This window comes from Homalodisca vitripennis, chromosome 7 (genome assembly GCF_021130785.1).
Source record: "Homalodisca vitripennis isolate AUS2020 chromosome 7, UT_GWSS_2.1, whole genome shotgun sequence".
Lineage (NCBI taxonomy): Eukaryota > Metazoa > Arthropoda > Insecta > Hemiptera > Cicadellidae > Homalodisca > Homalodisca vitripennis.
In genome coordinates, this window is record NC_060213.1 from 105,163,558 (window position 1) to 105,182,402 (window position 18,845).

The 18,845-nt window shown below is 33.4% G+C and overlaps 1 protein-coding gene across 1 annotated transcript in view; it reads right to left on the bottom strand.

The window, feature by feature from the left end:
• The window catches only part of LOC124366126 (enhancer of rudimentary homolog), a 33,199-nt gene that overhangs the window by 1,919 nt on the left and 12,435 nt on the right, over window positions 1–18,845 (bottom strand). The window contains exons 2-3 of the mRNA XM_046822408.1: window positions 16,990–17,074; window positions 15,122–15,242 (exon numbers count right to left, since the gene is read on the bottom strand). Coding sequence (XP_046678364.1) covers window positions 15,122–15,242; window positions 16,990–17,074 — 206 coding nt within the window. The remainder of the gene's footprint in view (window positions 1–15,121; window positions 15,243–16,989; window positions 17,075–18,845) is intronic.

Below are 18,845 nucleotides of genomic sequence, written 5' to 3' on the forward strand. Positions count from 1 at the left end.
CATACAAATCAAAACAAACAACATAAATAAACAAAAAGATTACCAGAGATTTCATGTAACAAAATGAATTTAACGGTCAAATAATCGTTCCGACTCAGTCAGAAAAAGTAGGTACATATACATATCTTAATTGCAAAAAAACACTGATGTGAGAAAATACTTCTTTAAAACAAATTATGTCCGACAGATTTGTCACTCAATTGTGGTAGTGTCAATTTATAAATTGTTGCTACCATAAAATTACTATCATCACATAAATATAATAGTCCTAAAACGAATTTACTATTATACTAAACAATATTACTTTACCTATAATTTAATAAATTAAGCAACAACAGTCTTATACCTAGTGTAAGGGTTTAAATCATTTAGACTCTGTGTCTTATTTTCTTTTTCCTACTTTCTTATAAAAAAGAAACAAAGCTGTTATTAAGAATAAGGTAGGACAGGGCGAGGCAGGCCAAGAATCATATAATCGACACTTTTTTTCAGTTTAGTGGAGCGCTACTTTACCCATTCATTTATTATGCAGAGAAGTTCTCTGCCATAGCATATTATTTCAGTTCTGTGAAGCATTCCTCCACCACGAGTAATAGAAGAGCTGCCCTCTGCCATAGCATATTATTTCAGTTCTGTGAAGCATTCCTCCACCACGAGTAATAGAAGAGCTGCCCTCTGCCATAGCATATTATTTCAGTTCTGTGAAGCATTCCTCCACCACGAGTAATAGAAGAGCTGCCCTCTGCCGTAGCATATTATTTCAGTTCTGTGAAGCATTCCTCCACCACGAGTAATAGAAGAGCTGCCCTCTGCCGTAGCATATTATTTCAGTTCTGTGAAGCATTCCTCCACCACGAGTAATAGAAGAGCTGCCCTATGCCATAGCATATTATTTCAGTTCTGTGAAGCATTCCTCCACCACGAGTAATAGAAGAGCTGCCCTCTGCCATAGCATATTATTTCAGTTCTGTGAAGCATTCCTCCACCACGAGTAATAGAAGAGCTGCCCTCTGCCGTAGCATATTATTTCAGTTCTGTGAAGCATTCCTCCACCACGAGTAATAGAAGAGCTGCCCTCTGCCATAGCATATTATTTCAGTTCTGTGAAGCATTCCTCCACCACGAGTAATAGAAGAGCTGCCCTCTGCCATAGCATATTATTTCAGTTCTGTGAAGCATTCCTCCACCACGAGTAATAGAAGAGCTGCCCTCTGCCGTAGCATATTATTTCAGTTCTGTGAAGCATTCCTCCACCACGAGTAATAGAAGAGCTGCCCTCTGCCATAGCATATTATTTCAGTTCTGTGAAGCATTCCTCCACCACGAGTAATAGAAGAGCTGCCCTCTGCCTTAGTATGTTAATATAATGCAGATTATATAAATCAGATTCCAGAAGTAAAATTGTCTGATATTGAGGTTGTTCACTCTTCAAAATTCCTCAGGGTAGTTGTAGACAGACACCTTAAATGGAACGAACACGTAGAGCAACTGATAAAAAACCTAAATACAGCTTGTTTTGCTTTGAGAACAATTAGCTCTGTAACAAACTGTGATACTATTACGTCTGTCTACTACGCATATGTGTTCTCGCAGCTCAGGTATGAGGTGGCATTTTGGGGAAATTCATTAAAGTCAAAAAATAGGTTCAGATTGCAAAAACGAATTATAAGAATTATGTTTAAGCTCCGAACCCGACAGTCATGTAAACCATTGTTCATAAATAAGAACATTTTGACCCTCCCATCTCTATACATTTTTTAAGTTTTAAGTTTTTACAAATCTAATAGTGAGCAGTTCCATAAAATCAAGCATTTCACCCTTACAATACAAGGAATCAGATACTACACTATCCTGTCATCGGTTAAAACTCTATGAGCAGGGCTTGTATTACTCTGCATTTAAACTAAATTGCCAGAATCTTTAAAAAAATAATATTCAATTCAAACATTTAAAAATTTTTTTAAATGCTACCTCATAAACCGGGCATATTACTCTGTTGAAGAGTACTTAAATACCTAATTTACCTATTTATATTTCTTATTTGCCTTAAATAAGTTTTTTGAGCAAAAGTGTGTGTGTAATTTGTACTTTTGATTTATTTCTTTTTATTTGTTATTTTGACTGTGACAATTCACATGTTTATTTTAGCTCTGCTAAAGAATGTAAACACAATGTGAAGCTTTTATTGAATAAATATTGTAAGTACAGTAGTCCCTCTATAGTCAAGCCCAGTTCGGTTCCCCCAGTAATTCGGCCAGTAGACAAAGGCAATGTGGGAATGCATGTATCGTCGTCATTCATTGCTATCCTGCTCATAATGACAGTGTATTTAACAGCATTGTTTTCCCATTTTTGAATAGTGTACATGTAATAGAGGAAGTTTGTAAGATGTTTTTGTGATAATACTTTTTTTGTGCTTATTGTGTCTTCTATAATTTATGGTGGTTATTATTTGTAGTGTGTGAAGTTGATAAATTTTGTACTGTATAGTTAATGATAGTGATTCTGTGAGGTTATACTGTACTATGAGTTTATTTGTGATTTGAAATATTATCTGACATTGGAATCAGCATTTGTATTACTTTCTTTTTAGTTCACTTTAAAAATTCCGTCAAATAAAAAACGAAAACATAAAACTGTAACAAAAAAGAATGTGAATATAAATAAACTTGAAAATGCAACATTCACCAGAAAAATTAGAAATTAAAATCAGAGTTAGGTAAATTCGAAAAAAGGTTATTTGCCTGCTTACTTTTAGTGGTAAAAAACTATCTTTTGATGAATCACCAGTTGAGCCTTATAAACAAGTTACTAAAAGTTGTGAGTGAAAAGTTGAAACTTGTCTGGACCAGGTGTATAATACCCATGAATGTGGACTTTATTGGAGCTTTTCACAAAAAAAAAAAGCACTTGTACATACGGCTGAAGCTAGTCCTCTAGGCCCAAAAGTTTTGAAAGAAAGAATAACATTTATGCCATGTGCTAACACTAGCGCCAAATATAATCTTGATCTGCTTGTTATCAGAAAGGCTAAAAATTCTAGAGGTTTTTTAAATATAAATTTCTTTGTAATATATACAAATCAAAGGCATGTATATATTACAAATCTTGGATAGTGAAATCTTTGTTTTTTGCAGTTGTTTCATCACAACTTTGTACCAAAAATGTCTTAAGAAACAAGAATTGTCTCAGAAAGCCCTTACTTACTTGGACACCTGATGAAATCAAATTAAAAACAAGCAATGGCTGTATTTAAACATTATTTTTACCACCCAATGTTACCCCAATCCCACAGCCAATTATTCAAAATGTAATTCAGACGATTCAACAAATTACAAAAAAAGTCTACCCTATAACGTGTTGAATAGCGACAAGAGTATGGTCCAGTCTCTTAAGGAAGTCAATCTCAAAAGTGTTGCTTTCAAGCTGCAGAATGCTTGGGAGAAAGTAACTACAAAAACAATTGTCTGTCCATGGGCAAGCATATCGTCCAATCTTCTACTGTTAAAAGAATATAAGAAACAAGCATCAAGTACATCAGAAAATGGTCAATCTAGTGAAGAGGATTGAAGTGTTTGAGATCAAAATCATAATGTAACTTAGTTGAATGAACTTCAGAAACCTATTGCTTCCCTTAGTGGCAGTGATGAAGAAAACTTAACAATAAGTGACATTCAATCTTGGCTTGTTGGGAGTCCTACACAAAACCTTTAAATCATAAGTGTTAGAGAACTTATTCAAGAAATCGTTGAGGAAGAAGATGTGCAGGAAAAGACTGATTACATTCAAGAACTAGTTCCCTCTACAAATGTTGACAGTGCAATAGCAGCCTTTTGAACAAACATCAAGTGGACTGAGGAAAATGGAGAAACACCACATCTTGGTTTTACAAAGACCTTACCACGATGTTTTGAGAAAGTCTTTTAAATCTAAGAAGCAAAAAACAAACTATAAACAGTGTTTTGTCAGAAATGAGGCAATACAAGATTATCTCACAAAACTAACAATTCTTAAGAATTTGAAAATGATGTGAGCCTACTAATATGTTTTAGTTTTCCATTTTTATTTTTTTTACAATTTTTTTAATGTACAGTACTGTACAAGTGCCTAATACAAAAGTATGATAATGTAAATACATACTGCATTTCAACAGCTTTACTATATTTTTTTATAGTAAAGCTTGTAAATCTTTATAGTAAGAATCTACCTTTAGAGTAACAATACATTCTATTATGTAATTTAAACATGATTTTCAATTGAACTCCAGTAATCCAGCTTCTTGACTAATCAGACACATATTTGGTCTGAATTGTGTCGGATTAGTGAGGGACTACTGTATAGCATTATGGATTCAAGGTATGTTACAGTATCTCTTAGTTTACACAACTCCCTTTACAACTGAGGAGTTGTAGGAGTATTAAGACACTTCTCACTTTGAGAAGCGATACTGCCCAAAAAAATCCGTTATTTATTCTGATCAAAATCGTGTGGCTAGGGTGAACAAAGTTAAAAACTGAGCTTTGTGCTAATAGTCTGCTGTATATTCGGATTATATTCGGTCAGGGGGGGGTTAAAACCAACCCAAAATTGTATAGGTGCGAGAAAAAACCTTACATTTTGGTGCCCGAACAGCAACCCGACATTTTGTCACAGCTGAAAGAACATACTTCCTTCTAACAAAACGTAAGGATTAGAATAAAGAAAGTTCTAAACATTTACTGGCACTCAAATCCCGTGAAACTTAATAGGAGTAAGATGGCTCTTCTTGAAGTTATTGTAGTACCTACGACCATTTGTCGGCTATTGCTGCAATTGAGATGAGTATTTTTCGTGTTACTTTGAATGTATGTTATCGATCCATCAGCATCTAAAAAGATGGTACATAAAACAAGCTAATCAGTACATCTAATCTTTTGGCTGCTAACCAAAATCCAGGCACAACAGAGTGTCTGGAACTCCCGAAGCAACCGGTAACAACACAAACAGGGCCTTGCCACGCATTATTATCCTAAAAACTTTCCCAAACAATAAAATTCTACTGTAGATAGTAACTAAAGAGTGACCTGGGTGTATTGTTTGAATAAAAGTGAGATTCAAAAAGAACTTTAAAAGTATGGTCTTGACCAAAATGGAACAGTAGAGAAATTGGAAGCACAGTTAATTAGGTTATTATAGAGACCAGAGTCTACTGGAGTGTGAACTCTGATGACAGGTTATCAACACCCTGCCATGACGGGAAGCCATCCACCTTTAGCAACATAGACCATATCCGAACTATGCAGCCTCGTCACAAAATGGAATATTATATTCAATGGAGAAAACGACGCCATATCATTTATGGATAGGCTTTACAAACTCATAGTATCCTATGAGCTCAACCCTGACGAGATACTCAAGGCACTCAAGGAGCTGTTGAAATACAACGGAATGTCCATGCAGTAAGGGAAACTTAGTCGGCAAATCAACAATCAATCGGCAATCAATCCGATACCCCTGCAGCACTATCACCACGACCTGGAGCCAACACCTGCCGGTTTTTTTGTTCCCAAGTGACAGCTGATGACCCAAGATCGTACATAAAGGTGGAGATCGAAGGAGAAGCTTAATGGCATTGATTGACTCGAGGTCTACAGGCTCCATAGTAAATGAAGACACAAGTCGATTTCTAGAAAGTATAGGCGTACACGGAATACTAACAAATAAGGCAGTAAGATTTGCAAATGGGACTACTATAATGGCTATCAAGTGTTAAACTTTTTCATGAAATATTGAGGGGAAAATCGTCCGAATGTCCGCCCATTGTCTTCCAGGTTTGTTTGTCCCCTTAGGTATGGATCTTATAGGACCTTTTAATATGGTGTCCCACCATATGAACCTGATCTATAACCACATATGAGGTATCGGTGACTGCTGAGCTTTCAGAAGTACAATCATCAAAGTTGACATCTTTTCTCGAAGAAGAAAAGAAGTCATTTGAACCAGTCACTGGAAAACAGATCTTGTAGAGCATAGGATCAAATTGAAACCAGTGGATCCTATAAAGCAAAGAATCCCATAACGCAACAGTTAAGATACAGTGAAGTAGACAAAATATTAGAAGGGGTATTATCGAAACGTCAAGTAGTCCATGGTGCTCCCCCTGAATTTATCCACTTCAAGAGAAGTGAGGGAGCCCGGCAAAGAATTACCTTGATCCGACCCATACCAACGTCCTGGATCCCGGCACTCCAGCTGAGCGGAACCAATCCAAGGTCTTCATTACCGGGCTCCATGAGTCAAGGACGGGAAGTAGAATGTGGGTAACGTTGCCCCACAAGAGGGTGAATGGCTGTTGATGCTAATAAGCTTCTCTACACTGATGACACAACTTTTTTCAATAGTAGTAAAACCTGAATGAACTAAAGAAATTAACCAATACCACAATAAACAAAGCATCAATATGGTTTAAAGAAAACGGTTTTTTAAAGAATGAAACTAAAACTCAAAACATTTTGTTTACTTTAAAACCAATTCCTGAAAATAGTTTTAATCTTGAATCAAGTAGTGTAATCAAAATTTTAGGAATTCATATTGATAATAATCTTTCATGGGGACCCTACATTGATTTTCTCTCTACTAAATTATCTAGAATTATTTTTTTATTGAGACATCTATCTTGCTGCATAAGTGAAAATTATGTTCGGACTGCATATTTTGGCTACTTTCGGTCAATTTTGAGATATGGATTAATACTGTAGGGAAATAGTGCTAGAGTTCAGGAAATACTGGTGCTTCAAAAGAAAGCTGTTAGAATTTTTGGTAAAGCTGAATATCACGATCATTGTAAACCTGTTTTTATTAACCAACGAATTCTTACAATAGTTAATTTATATTTGTTTGACTTATCTGTTTACAATTTAAATAATAAGAACTTAATAAACCACATAGAAACACATAATTATAACACAAGATACAGAAATAATATTTCAATTGAATATTGTCGACTGAGCAGATCTTTGAATAGTCATGTTAATTGCCTTAAAAGTGCATAACAAATTGAAACATCTGATTGAAAAATACCCTCTTATAATTAATAAAAATGAACTTTATGAATGGCTGTTAAAAAACCCATTCAATAATATTGATGAGTTTTTTTCTATTAACAAAATAGACTCCTGGCACACCTGGATATAATTTAAACGGCCCGAGATATCTATGTGAAACCTTGACCCTACCTATTATAACATATTTTTTTAATTTTTCAAGTTGTTAAAAAGTTTGCCCCCCTTTTCTAAAGGGGGGTAAAGGGGGGCAACTAAACATTTTCAAATACAAACCCGTATTATGTGGCCCCTCATTTTAAAGGGAATAAAAAAAGAAATCCAATAATGCAAACTAGAGGTCTCTACGTTTATTTTAACAGATTTTATGACAAATTTACAATAATAAAATCATTAACTGTCTTGTCCTGTTTATCGTAACATGAGTCAACACTAACGCAAATTCTAAAAACAGTTACCTGTTTTAATGTAGCAGGTGTTCAAACTGTTCACCTTCGGCTGTTTGACAGTGTGCTAGACATGTGTAAAAACTTGAGACAGCATTCAAGAAATGATCTCTAGGAATTGTTTGAGATAAGTTCAAAATTCTTTGCGTTAAGTCATGAGATTCAGATTCAGATTCCTTTATTTGTCATTACACATTACAGAATGCAGGACAAGTGTCAACAACAACAACAATAAATTAATAAGTTACAACAATTAATAACAGTCAATAATTAAGAAAGTTTATGTCATAATACTCTTGAACACTGTACAGACATTCATCCAATAAAATATGCTTAATACTATTCTTAAATTTATTTACAGGCAGCACCTTAAGATGTTTGTGGTAAACAATTATACATTTTAATCCCTTGGTAGACGAAACTATTTTGAGTGAGAGTATAACAACACCACTCTTTTGTCACCAAATGTTGCCTGTATCTTGTGTTGTGTTCATGTACTGAGGTGTAATCCTCAAGAGTAGACAAATTGTTTCTTATGTACATTAAAACAGACAATACATAAATAGATGGCAGGGAAAGAATTCTTGATTTTATAAAGAGAAGGTTTACAATGTGTTCTAGCTGATACCCCACATATTAATACTGATGGACCTTTTTTGCAACAACAAAAAGTCTCTGAGCTCCATGATAATTGCCCCAGAGGGAAGTGCCATAGGACAATAGGCTGTGAATGTATGCATAATAAACACATAATAAGGTATCTGTGCCTACACTATCTTTCAGTATCCTAAGTACAAATATACCCTTGCTAACACGAGTAGATAAGATGTTTATGTGATTTTCCCATTTTAAATTAGATTGAATATTAATTCCAAGAAATTTTTAAACTACTGGTAACATCAAAGTGACTTAAACTAACAGGTAAGTCAACAACCATCTCCATGTTAATACAAAGCTTGTTAGCAGCGCACACAATCATTTATTACTCTGGTTTGCTGGCTTAAGACTGATCTCATGACTTCAAGGCTCTTTTTTTTTAACATACACACCTAAAATCATCAGCAAACAGGTAACTACTAGCACCAACAGAACTTAAATTAAAAGGCAGGTCATTTATGTACAAAATAAACAGTGTTGGACCCAAAATTGAGCCCTGTGGTACGCCATGTTTAACATTTAAAGACGGAGAAAATGAACCATTTAGAAACACTGATTGATATCTATTTGTTAAGTAGGATCTAAAAAACTTCACAGTAACATCAGTGAAACCATAAAAAACTAACTTATCAACTAGAATGCTATGTACAACGGTATCAAAAGCTTTAGACATGTCAAATGATCTAAAAGATTGAGCAGTCTTTATTTTCAACTCCATTTAGACAATCATTTATTAATGTTTGAACTGCATCAATGGTACTACGTTTCGCTCTAAAGCCAAACTGTTTAGTAGATAACAGACAGAGTTTCCTTCTACATATTTTACAAGTTGATTATGCACTAAGGATTCCAGTATTTTAGACACTGCTGGCACAATAGAGATAGGCCTGTAATTTTTAGTTCATCTTTGGCACCTTTTTTATGAACAGGAATAACCTTGTTTTGTTTTAAAATATTAGGAAAGACACCCTGACTTATAGACTCATTAAACAAATAAGCTAAGACTTCACTAATGTATTTAGCAGCTATCTTAAGAATAGGAGCATTCATTCCATATATATCAAGACATGTACTGTTGCTTAGGCTGCAAATCGCTGTGTACACACTTTCCACAGTGAATTCCCTCCAAAGAGAAACTAAAAACATTGTTTTGATTTGAACTGACAGCTCTCAAATACAGATGATAATCACTATTGCTAGGTGGTATATTATTACTAATATTATCAACAGATTCGATAAAAAACTCATTAAAATTTACAGAAGTTAGCCCATTTGGTTTTAGTACAGGCTTTCTATTTACATTAAGTGTTTGATTCACTACATTCCATGCAGCTTTTGTCTTATTTTTAGAGTTATCAATAAGGCTACTGTTATAATTAAATTTAGCTTTTCTTATTTCAGATTTATACATTTTTTTCATCTGGTGGTACTTTCCCCTTATAGTCTCGCAGCCAGTGGAACTGCTAGTCATTAGAAAATACAGCCTATCCAACTCTTGTTTTAATTTAATAAGGCCTACATGGTACCATTTACAGCATACCACTTTTCTTTTTATTCAAAATATATTTAAGTGGAATAGATGTATTTAAATGCTGATAAAAAATAGATCAAAAAAATATTTTAAATTTACTATTTACATCACCTTTGGAGCAGTAAACACTAATCCAATTTTATTTGGTTTTATAAGATTTACAAAATGGACTAATTTAAAACTATTTACAGGTCTAATAATATTACTATGTTTTAGACATATTCTCATGAGACTCCAAATAAGCAGTAAACAAAATTGCATTGTGGTCTGATACCGCAGTGTTAATAACTGTAGCAGTCCAACGATCTGGATGAATTGACGTAAGAAGATTGTCTATACAAGAGCCCCCTGAACTGGTTCCACTCGGTCCGAGTGATATCACGTACCGTGATGTGCAAGCCAAAATCACTTATAAGGTCACGCAACTGAACAGTGTATTCATCATGGACGCCAATTGGCTTTGTTTTGTAAACCAGATATTTCATGTAGCCCCAAAAAAAGTAATCAAGTGGGTTAAGGTCAGGAGACCTTGCTGGCCATTCCACAGCGCCCCTTCGGCCTATCCACCTTCTTGGGAAGACATTATTTAGATATTGTCGTAGGAGCACCTAAAACTACTAATACACCTTAGATATTAAGCAATCATGCGTCCGATCAGGTACATGGGAGTCTGAGGTATTTATTTAAGCATGGGATCAAATTTAACAAACCACCAATGCAAGCAAACAATAAAAAACCAATAATAAAATTAAATGCATAGCAATGTGTTCCCCATCGGGTACATAACGCACTTTACAAAAGCCCGGTGTGTACCCAATTGGGTACACAACGGAAGCTGTGAAAGATTGCGTGTACTCCATTGGGAGCACTGTTGTAAACGCGTTAAGCAGTTAGCGGATTCTCAAACACAGCTTTTCACTCATCTTTAAAATAGTAAGGCACCATACAACATTTTTTTTCTGACTTTTAAAAACTCGTGCAATATTATTTACACTGCATTGGATCTAATCCTTAGGGGAGCTTCAATCATTAAATAAGTCCAGTGTGTGTCTTATTGGATCAGAGCACACACCCGATCAACGTTTTCTTGAGTGATAGCTGAATGTGGCCTTTCTGAACATTAGTCATCTTGAAGCAAATTACAGCCCCTTCAAAAAGTCAGAATAAAAAAACAATAGCATTGGTTGGTACTTCAGAAACAAAGCCAATTTTTAAACGTTTGACACATTCCTAAGCCATCAAATCAAATTATTTATTGCCATTGATCACATTTGCATACATGAAATAGGCATTGTCATAGATTAAAATACTAAAATATAAAAGCACAGTAATAAAATACATCGTCATAATTTAAAATTATAAAATATGAAAGTACAATTATGCCATAATCATATAAGAGCTCTGCATAAGACAAGTCAATGTAGAATCAACAGAACATTAAATCTACTTCACAGTTGAGAAATTCAGCTAATGTATAAAATGGATTACTCAACAGCCAATTCATTAGCTTACTTTTAAACACAGTAAGAGATACTGCTTGCGCAGACTCATCTAATTTGTTAAAAAAGTTTACACAATTTATCTTATGAGATGAACCAATTTTAGTTAATCTATGCTGAGGAATATTGAGCTTAAACTTATTTCTTGTATTATGTACATGTATGTCTTGCCTGGTGAGGAATAAGTGTAGGTTAGATTTTGTGTATACTAATATCTGAAAAATATAAAGATTGATAACGGTTAATATCCCCAAATGAACAAAAAGTGGTCGGCAATGATCAAAAGGACCTGCTCTACAAATAGTTCTTATAACTCTCTTTTGAATCAACAAAAGATCTCTCACAGATGTTGCATGACCCCAAAGAATCAGACCATAAGAAATATGGGACTGAAACAAACCAAAATATGCTGTTCTTAAATATTCTATAGTAACAATGTCTCTCAATTTCCAAATCAGGTAACTAACCCTAGAGATCCTACAGCACAGGTTTTTAATGTGATGAGACCAATTTAATTTTGAATCAATGTACATGCCAAGTAACTTTACTGATTGAACCTCCTGAGTTTGAGCTGATAAGCTTAATATAATATTTTGGGTTTTATCTTGATTACAAAGCAATCTATTTGAGGAGAACCAATTCAAGGCTTCATCTTCCCCTGATTTCATGGTCATTTGAAGATTGATGAGATTCTTATTACAGGAGAAGAGAGAAGTGTCATCTGCATAAATAACAGCACCCACAGATACATTTTTTGGCAAATCATTAATCAAAATATTGAAGAAAAATGGGCCAAGTACTGAGCCTTGTGGCACTCCAATAGTAACTGTCTCCACAGGTGAATTTTTACCTTGAATTGAAACATATTGCTTTCTATTAGTCATGTAAGAATTTATAAGCATACATGAATGTTTTGACAACCCATAAAAATGAAGTTTATTCAGAATAATACTAAAAGGGACACAATCAAATGCTTTACTTAAATCCAACAATGAAAGAGCCACAGACTCTTTGTTATCTATTCCATTAAGGGAATAATTTACAATGTTCATAACAGCAGTTGTCGTTGACCTTCCCTTTCGAAAGCCAAATTGTGACTCAGTAAAAAGATTAAATGTTTTGAAATAAAATTAAAGTTGCTTGTGCATTAAAGACTCCAATATTTTAGAAAATATAGGAACAATAGATACAGGACGATAATTCTGAGGTAATTGTTTGTCGCCCTTTTTATAAATGGGGATAACTTTCGATATTTTTAGTAAATCCGAAAAATATCCAAACTCCAAACACTTATTAAAAACGAATGTTAGTGGTTCTTTAATGAAAGGAATAGTTTTTTTGACCAAGTAATTTGACACCCAATAAAAATCCATACTTTTAGAATTTGAGAGTTTTGCTGTAATCTTTTCTACTTCATTTGGCTCAACTGTTTGCCAAAAAAATGTTTCAGAAGGAACTGATCTATCGCCCAACAGGTCATAATATGAGGTGTTAGTGGGTGGAATACCATTTGAAAGTTGATGGACTGAATTTAAAAAGAAATCATTGATTCGTTTTGGATCAAGTGTTACTGCTTGAGAGTTGCCGCTAGAATTTTCCTGTTTAATGATTTCCCAGGCGGCCTTACATTTATTTGGGGCTGCCTCAATGTAACTCTCACAGGCCTGCCTTTTTGCTCTCTTTAACTCAGACCTATAATTGCGTTTACAACCTAAATAGGTATTATAAGCCAATAGAGCATGTTCTGACCTACTATCTCTTAAATTCTTATATACATTGTACAAGCTCAACATGTAATCTTTTTCCTTAGCTAAGTCCTGATTATACCATTGTACTTTCTTTTTTTTAACTCTACATTTATTAGATTTGCTAACTAGAGGGGAACAGTAATGCCAAAGATTGACAAAATGCTTAAAGAAATTGTCAAATAAAACATCAACTGTTATCATACCAGAATTAAATCTGTTGATCATTTCCCACTTTTCATACTTTAACAAATTTATGAATAAGTTTATTTGATTTTCTGTTTGCTTTCTGATTAAAATTTTATTGCAACCACTATTATAATTTTTACTAGGTTCACCCCTATGATCTCGGTATACCTGCATTACATGAGAAATATGGTCAGCGAAATGTCCCTCTAAATAGCTAATATAATATAAATTATCAGTAAAATTAACCAAAATGTTATCTATACAAGAATTAATATGGGTGGGAGTTTTAACTGTGCAATTCAAATTTAGTGACTTAAGTAAGTTTGAAAAATATATTGAGTTTTGACTCTGTAATGCAGTCATTTCTATATTAAAATCACCACAAATGGCAACCATGGCATTTTTAATCAAAAATTCTTTCATAGCCTGTTCAAAGTTATGAAAAAATGAATCAATATTCCCTTGTGGAGATCTATACAAACTAACAATATACATATTTTGTTCAATTAATTTTGAGCAACATATTTCAATATCCATTTCTATGCTAAAACGTTCTAAATTTATTACTTTATAATTTATATCCTGTTTAACAAAAATTCCTGCTCCACCATTTTTTCTAATTTTTCTACAATAAAAACTAGCAGGCAAATAACCATAAGGAACATACAGGCTTACTTCGTCTGTAGTCAACCAGTGTTCAGACACACAAATAATATCAATTTTTTCTTCACTACAAAATTGCTCTAATTCTAATAACTTATTTCTAATACTTTGAATATTAAGTTGCAGTATTTTTAAATGGTTTACAGGCTTACTTATTGCACTAAAATTTTATTGCCATTGATAAGCGCGCTCGCTTTGGGGCGGAGGTCAGGGCCTTGATGCTGGGGGCTCAGGGGGTATAGCGGTTGGCGGCTTTGGAATGTATTACTTAGGGCAACTGAATGCAAGTTGAATGAATGCATGCATGTATGTCTTATTATAGTTTTGTAAATATTTATAAAGTTACATTAATTATAGATGTTGTTTTTTATTATTTTAAAGCTAAGATTCTTTTAATGTATAAGGTAAATAAATAGATTTATTTTTAGTTATACATGTATATGTATGTTAGTTTAATTTTTTACGAGGTTAAGTGGTAGAGAGGACTTTATGGTCCTAACTTCGCCTCTAATAAAGACATTTTTCATTTCATTCCTCTTGAAACATTTTGACTTTAAATCATAGACCAAAAATGCTCTTGATAACTCCATGATTTCAAGAAATTGATCTTTCTGAACAGACAGCACACATACACTGATGAACCCAAGATGCTGTCAGGTACAGATAGGCATCCCGACAATAAGAAAAGAATATTAAGATAATTGCAGTATGCACTGTCTGCCAGTCTCAAAACCTTTAGAGTGACCCTCATATGATGCTGTGTAATTTTCTTGTGTAATTTGTGTGGATGTTATTTAAGTATTTGTGTTAGTTGTTTATGTTTTGACACTGTTCACGTACTTTTGATGGGGCTATTATGAATAAATTATATTTCAATTAAAACTAAATACACATTTTAAGTTCAAACAAACAAAATTGTCAGCATTTGTGCTCTAATTAACAACACATACTATAGGAACTACCAAACTTTTGGGACTCTCAATGCCTCGTCCCTGTACCACAGGATTTGCGGAGGTTTAAGTATGCCACTGGTTCATACAGCCTTTAGCTGAAGGCAGATCACCTGATTATGAGAGTATCTAGTCCTTATAAGAATTTCAAACCACTAATGGGTTGCAAGTTCTGGGCCAAGTCTAAAAAAAATAATTCCTCCAAAGTTGTACAGAGTAATTTTAGCTAAAATCTGTTTAAATACTGTTATTTTGAAGTTATATTTTTATATAGCTCAAATTTCTAAAGGATTTAACAAATATCTGGGAAATGAATGTCTCTGTTTACATATAACTGATCAACCTGTTGGAAAGAGAAAGTAATTTGGTGAACGTGTTATAAAGAAAAAGAGTATACTTACACTAGACAAGCAATGTCCTTCACATCATGTACGAATCTCAATGCACTTGCAGCTTCATAGGTGAGCATAGCTTCTTTATTATGCAGATGTCCCAGATAATTTTCATAGATTTTTAAAATACCTGAAAAAAACATTCCTTAAGATTTTGTATAAAAAGGTTTGAGACAAAGAATTATTGTTCTGACATTTAAAAGACACCTTTAATGTAACGTAACGTAATAACAGCTGCTCAAACTTGAAATATATTTTACCCAAAATCAAGATATACTAAATCAGGATTCATAAAGAAAATACATTAATGTATAATTTTTTTACATCAACCCAAATACTAAACTATTTAAGTTTGATCCCTAAGAGTCAGATCTAAGTCGCAGTCAAATTGTAATTTGTCAAATAAAAATGATAGAAAGGAGTCCAGTGAGACTGGTAATCTAGTTACATCACTAATAAGAAACGATCACAGTTGTATAACATATGCTGTGTATGACACTAGCGAGACTGGTAATCTAGTTACATCACTAATAAGAAACGATCACAGTTGTATAACATATGCTGTGTATGACACTAGCGAGACTGGTAATCTAGTTACATCACTAATAAGAAACGATCACAGTTGTATAACATATGCTGTGTATGACACCAGTGAGACTGGTAATCTAATTGCATCACTAATAAGAGGTAATCACTGTTATATAACATATACTGTGTATGAAACACTATTTCCCCTACAACGTAAATAGGTAAATTATGCATTTAAAGTGTGAGTAGACCTATCTCAGCTTCTGGTACAGATTGGCTTTACCGCTCAGCCTCTGAAAGTGTGCAAGATTTCACTCAAGACAAATTGACAAAAAACAAATTGCTACAGAATTGAACAGTAATGGAAATACCAGGGCAGATAATAAATATGCAACACATGTTATCTCTAGATCAGTCTGAACATAAGAAAATCCGTACCATCAGGAAACCTATATTAGATCAATGCATATTCAAATCCAACAGCCATCCTAACGCTAAATTTTGAAATATGAGATGAGTTACTGAACTAGTAATATATCTTACCTACAAATACAAAACCACAAGTACTGCAGGCTCAATGTTAAAAATTCTGTTACTTTAACTTCACGTGCTAATATCTGGTAGTTTGGCTTTTATCCATTAAATAACACTAACTATACTGATTTCATGTACGATCCAATCTGACAGTGTGGGAAACAATTACTTGAGACATCATATAAATATTAATTCGCTCTTCATCGTTTGTAGTTAAAAATATTATTACTGTGTCAAAGGCGCTACTTTTCTCCCCCGCTCTTCTAAAAACTGAGAAGACTTGATGTTAACTCAGAGTGATAACCTTGTTACATTTCCTCTCACACCTTTCTACACTTATGAAGATGGATGAATTCAAAATGCCACAAATAAATACAAAGGCAGAGGCATATTCAGGGATTCCGGTATACCCTCCTCACCAAAAATAATACAATTCTCTAACTAGGTTTATACAACTATAATTATAACTTAAGCATGAAATATGATTTGAGTATTTTATTAATTTCAAAGTGATGTTTGGATTAGTTTCTCTCTACCTGATGATTCTAAAACCTTCCTGTTGCTGGCATATTACGGCAGGCAAGCTCATGCATTATGTCATGAAATTTGAAAGCTCTAAATGGGAAAAAAGGTACTGTACGGGCTAAGTTTCTGTCTCATGCCACTCCTATTATAAGCGATTGGTGTATCACTTAAAACCGATAAGATTATTTTTATTAACAGAATATTGAATGTGAAGCGCTACACATAATTTAGTAGGAAGCATATTAACAAAACCATTTATTTTATTCAATATTTTACACTTCTTCTCTTACCTTTGCAACAATCCGTCACAGATTCAAAGTCTGAATATATCCTTGACTCAATTGGCCCAACCTGGATTAATAAGATGCAATGAGACTGAAACAAAATCATTTAGTTTTAGATATTGGGATTCATTATTTTTAAACAATTTAGTTTAAAAAAGAAAATAAAATACACTAATTCTCACTCAATGCACTCACAAAATATCTAGGTGGTTTGTTATCTGTTCAAGATCTTTCTTTGATATAATGGGCTCTTGCTAATTACATTCATTATACAAGTGTATAGCAACAATTTTAATGTTGATTGAAGACTCTTGGAGCAATTGGAAAACCTTTTTTAATAGTAGTAAATGTTAATAAAACAATACTTTTCCAATATAGTTTATTTTTTGGGCGAGGCCTTTCGAAAACAAAGATTTCATCATCTGGCAACTTCACAAATAAATATTTACATTACTGTATGAGTTTTTTTCTGTTTATGTATAGTGTTTCCCAAGTGTTTAAGTTCATTGGTTTTGTTGCTTCTTTCATTAATTTCAGATTTTTAATTCTGTGTCCTTAAGACAATAAGACATTTTATTTATCCTTCAGCATGTTACATACATTGCAATAGATATTGTCATTTAGTTTAAACAGTCATTCTCAGTTTTTATCCTTAGGTATATTCAAGGATTAGAAAGTAGATATAATACGAGTACTAATATTTAGATTAAATGTTGTACAACTTTTACAACTTCTTACTAGTACTTAATAGGCTACAACTTCATATCATATCTTTTATGGCTTTATAATATTCATCTAATTTATAGAATGGATTTCTAGATAGCCAGTCATGTAACACTACTGAAAACTTTTTCTCTGCTAGATTTTGCCATGAAGCAGGTAGACTATTGTAAATTTTTAAGCCTTGATACTTATGGTAATTCATGGTTTTAGTTAACCTATACCTTGGTAATTCAAGCTTATTACTATTTCTGGTATCATGGTAATGCGTCATGTTTCTTAAAAGGTATTTGTTAAAATCTTTCTTAACTAAAAGTAAAACATCAAATATATACAAATTTACAATGGTTAAAATACAGGTTTTTACAAAAAGTGGTCTACAATGAGTTAATGGCTTAGAGCCAGTTAATATTCTTACTGCTTTTATCTGCAGGATTAAAATCTTCTCTATGCCTACCCCATTCCCCCATACCACTAAACCATACCGTATAATACTTTCAAAAAATGAGTAGTAGGCCATTTGTACATAACTGGTAGTTACATGATTCCTTAAATTAGCTAGTAAAAATATTACTCTAGACAATTTTTTACAAACACTATCAATGTGACATTTCCATGAAAGTTTAGAATCAATATTTATTCCTAACAAGGTAACTAGATTATTAACATCATGTTTTATATTTACAGATCTTAAAACAAGTAACTTTTGAGTTTTATCTTTGTTTAATCGAAGGCCATTGATTTCAAATCAAGAGGTTGCCTCCAACAAAGTGCCCTCAGACAACAAATTAAGCTGTTCCATATTTTTATGTACATTAAGGAAAGAGGTATAATCAGCGTAAATTGTGGTAAAGTTTAACAGATTGAAACTTAAGTCATTTATTAAAATTAAGAATACTAATGGCCCCATAACTGACCCTTGAGTGACTCCAATATTTATTTCAACAATCTTGGATCTCTTTCCTCCTATCTCAACTAATTGTTTACGATCTTTGAGATAAGATTCCAAGACAGCTAGGTTTGTACCATGAAAACCGTAAAATTGCAATTTTGCCAACAATACATCATGCTGCACAGTATCAAAGGCTTTGCTAAGATCACATAAAGTGACCTGAGCTGCACAACCGCCTTCTAAAGTTAAT